Here is a 4,490-nt window from a genome sequence, read left to right on the forward strand (position 1 = left end):
GAGTACTAGACCAAGTAACTCCTCCAGGTGCTCCTCTGAGTACTAGACCAAGTAACTCCTCCAGGTGCTCCTCTGAGTACTAGACCAAAACAGTTGTGTGCAGCCCTGGTTATACATACATATGTCCATACATCATCTTCTTCTTACTACTTATATCCCCAAAAGGGGTTCCCGCCCAGAATGGGTTAATATAATGTGGGGACCCCCCCCCCCTGTGTCCCCTCCCACTCAGACTCCGTGCAGATCGAGGACGGCGCAGCGCTCCAGCGTCTCCAGGACGTCCTCCACGGGGCGCTGGCGGAGCTGGCGGCCGCGCGGCACCCCGCGGACCCCCGCCGCGCCGGGCGCCTCATCATGACGCTGCCGCTGCTCCGAGCCACCGCCGCGCGCGCCGTGGCGCTGTTCTGCTGCATCCGCCAGGACGGGCGGGTCCCCATGCACAGACTGTTCCTGGAACTACTGGAGGCCAAGGCCTGACCCCTGACCTCCTGACCTCCTGACCCCCCCCATGCACAGACTGTTCCTGGAACTACTGGAGGCCAAGGCCTGGCCCCTGACCCCCTGACCTCCTGACCCCCCCCATGCACAGACTGTTCCTGGAACTACTGGAGGCCAAGGCCTGACCCCCCCCCATGCACAGACTGTTCCTGGAACTACTGGAGGCCAAGGCCTGACCCCTGACCCCCTGACCCCCCCCATGCACAGACTGTTCCTGGAACTACTGGAGGCCAAGGCCTGACCCCCTGACCTCCTGACCCCCCCCCCCCCCATGCACAGACTGTTCCTGGAACTACTGGAGGCCAAGGCCTGACCCCTGACCTCCTGACCCCCCCCATGCACAGACTGTTCCTGGAACTACTGGAGGCCAAGGCCTGACCCCCTGACCTCCTGACCCCCCCCCCCCCATGCACAGACTGTTCCTGGAACTACTGGAGGCCAAGGCCTGACCCCTGACCCCCTGACCTCCTGACCCCCCCCCCCATGCACAGACTGTTCCTGGAACTACTGGAGGCCAAGGCCTGACCCCTGACCTCCTGACCCCCCCCCCCCCCCCCCCATGCACAGACTGTTCCTGGAACTACTGGAGGCCAAGGCCTGACCCCTGACCTCCTGACCCCCCCCCCCCCCCCCCATGCACAGACTGTTCCTGTTGTGGTCATTCGGGGCTGTGTTTCTGGTAGCGTTATCGTCCAGTCAGTCTGTGCGTCCGCGACGAAAATGGAACTTCGTCCACCACAGGGGAACACGGCGATGACTCATAGACTACAGTTAATAGAACCATACACTCATAGACTACAGTCAGTAGAACCTTACACTCATAGACTAGTCAGTAGAACCGTACACTCATAGACTAGTCAGTAGAACCTTACACTCATAGACTACAGTCAGTAGAACCGTACACTCATAGACTACAGTTAATAGAACCATACACTCATAGACTACAGTCAATAGAACCATACACCCATAGACTAGTCAGTAGAACCGTACACTCATAGACTAGTCAGTAGAACCTTACACTCATAGACTACAGGCAGTAGAACCTTACACTCATAGACTACAGTCAGTAGAACCGTACACTCATAGACTACAGTTAATAGAACCATACACTCATAGACTACAGTCAATAGAACCATACACCCATAGACTACAGTCAGTAGAACCATACACTCATAGACTACAGTCAGTAGAACCTTACACTCATAGACTACAGTCAGTAGAACCGTACACTCATAGACTACAGTTAATAGAACCATACACTCATAGACTACAGTCAATAGAACCATACACCCATAGACTACAGTCAGTAGAACCATACACTCATAGACTACAGTCAGTAGAACCTTACACTCATAGACTACAGTCAGTAGAACCGTACACTCATAGACTACAGTTAATAGAACCATACACTCATAGACTACAGTCAATAGAACCATACACCCATAGACTACAGTCAGTAGAACCATACACTCATAGACTACAGTCAGTAGAACCTTACACTCATAGACTACAGTCAGTAGAACCGTACACTCATAGACTACAGTTAATAGAACCATACACTCATAGACTACAGTCAATAGAACCATACACCCATAGACTACAGTCAGTAGAACCATACACTCATAGACTACAGTCAGTAGAACCTTACACTCATAGACTACAGTTAATAGAAGCTTACACTCATAGACTACAGTCAGTAGAACCTTACACTCATATACTACAGTTAATAGAAGCTTACACTCATAGACTACAGTCAGTAGAACCTTACACTCATAGACTACAGTCAGTAGAACCTTACACTCATAGACTACAGTCAGTAGAACCTTACACTCATAGACTACAGTCAGTAGAAGCTTACAGAGCGCTATAAATACTTGAAGATCCTCATGGATTCATTCCATCACTGAGAGCTATAGGGACGCACCGATGTGTCGGACACACATACAGTATATCGCCACCGGACGATTTTTACCGTTATCTATAGCCGATGCTTATCTGTTGTTGATGAGCAAGCTGCAGGCCTACATCCTACAGTATGCTGTGTTGGTTATCTGCAGGCTGTACCAAGCTGCAGGCCTACATCCTACAGTATGCTGTGTTGGTTATCTGCAGGCTGTACCAAGCTGCAGGCCTACATCCTACAGTATGCTGTGTTGGTTATCTGCAGCCTGTACCAAGCTGCAGGCCTGGATCCTACAGTATGCTGTGTTGGTTATCTGCAGGCTGTACCAAGCTGCAGGCCTGGATCCTAAAGTATGCTGTGTTGGTTATCTGCAGCCTGTACCAAGCTGCAGGCCTACATCCTACAGTATGCTGTGTTGGTTATCTGCAGCCTGTACCAAGCTGCAGGCCTACATCCTGCAGTATGGTGTGTTGGTTATCTGCAGCCTGTACCAAGCTGCAGGCCTGGATCCTACAGTATGCTGTGTTGGTTATCTGCAGGCTGTACCAAGCTGCAGGCCTGGATCCTACAGTATGCTGTGTTGGTTATCTGCAGCCTGTACCAAGCTGCAGGCCTACATCCTACAGTATGCTGTGTTGGTTATCTGCAGGCTGTACCAAGCTGCAGGCCTACATCCTACAGTATGCTGTGTTGGTTATCTGCAGGCTGTACCAAGCTGCAGACCTACATCCTGCAGTATGGTGTGTTGGTTATCTGCAGGCTGTAGCAAGCTGCAGGCCTACATCCTACAGTATGCTGGAAAGTAGTAAAAAAAAAACACATTGGGCAAAACCCCTTAACTCCATTGGATCCTCAAACTGTCTGCTAAAACAGCTAACTCCACCACCCCTCTCCTCCTCATGCAAGTAATTGACTATATCTAAAGTCACGACACAAGCTTTGATGAGGCAGTATTGCATCGTTTAAAAAAAAAAAACATTTTGGAGTTATGAGGTTTCCTCCTGACAGCAGAGGTAAATAGTTATATTAAATGTCCATATCGGTGCGTCATCCCTATAAGAACCATCTTATATTAAATGTCCATATCGGTGCGTCATCCCTATAAGAACCATCTTATATTAAATGTCCATATCGGTGCGTCATCCCTATAAGAACCATCTTGAAGCCTGTTTATCTGCATTGTAGAACCTTTTAGAGGGCGCTCTGCTATCCGTTTGTTCTGTGTCCTTTTTGTATAGAGATAATACTAATAATAATAATTACAACAATAATAATAATAACTTGTACTGAGAAGTAAGTAAGTCTTGCCAAAGAGTACAGACTGTGTGTAAGATTCATATAACTAAAGCATACCAGCGAAATGTCGCCTGCGATGTTGCGATCCATGCGTGGCTCGTACGTGGTTTGTGCGCTGCCGATGTCGCACGTCACCATTCGCTTTACTCACGAGTCACGATTCGAATCACGATACTTTTCTCTCTGCTCTTTTTTTTATATAATTATTCATCTTCATCTTCTTTCTTTTCCTTTTTTTTACAATACTGTGTTTTCTCTACAATAGCAAATGGCTTTTTTTTGTATCAACTCTCTTACAAAGATCCTGAATTCTCTTCTTTGTTTAGGACGTTGAACAAGAGAGGGGAGTTTAACTTGTTTTAGCCTGCGACGTCGGCGCGCAACCAAGTAGGAATCTGACCTGAACGCTGACCTGTACACTGACCTGAACGCTGACCTGTACGCTGACCTCTGACCTGAACGCTGACCTGAACGCTGACCTGTACGCTGACCTATACGCTGACCTGAACGCTGACCTGTACACTGACCTGAACGCTGACCTGTACGCTGACCTCTGACCTGAACGCTGACCTGTACGCTGACCTCTGACCTGAACGCTGACCTGAACGCTGACCTGTACGCTGACCTGTACACTGACCTGAACGCTGACCTGTACGCTGACCTCTGACCTGAACGCTGACCTGTACACTGACCTGACCTGAACGCTGACCTGTACGCTGACCTATACGCTGACCTGAACGCTGACCTGTACACTGACCTGAACGCTGACCTGTACGCTGACCTCTGACCTGAA

The 4,490-nt window shown here is 49.4% G+C and overlaps 1 protein-coding gene across 1 annotated transcript in view; it reads left to right on the forward strand.

The window, feature by feature from the left end:
• The window catches only part of LOC308334100 (estrogen-related receptor gamma-like), a gene marked incomplete at both ends in the record, with an annotated part of 23,069 nt that extends 22,592 nt beyond the window's left edge, over positions 1-477 (forward strand). The window contains one exon of the mRNA XM_080790688.1: positions 233-477. Coding sequence (XP_080646814.1) covers positions 233-477 — 245 coding nt within the window. The remainder of the gene's footprint in view (positions 1-232) is intronic.
• Between the last annotated feature and the right edge of the window lie 4,013 nt (positions 478-4,490).

The sequence above is a fragment of the Protomyctophum bolini genome (assembly GCF_963924005.1).
Source record: "Protomyctophum bolini genome assembly, chromosome: 19".
In the NCBI taxonomy this organism is placed as follows: domain Eukaryota; kingdom Metazoa; phylum Chordata; class Actinopteri; order Myctophiformes; family Myctophidae; genus Protomyctophum; species Protomyctophum bolini.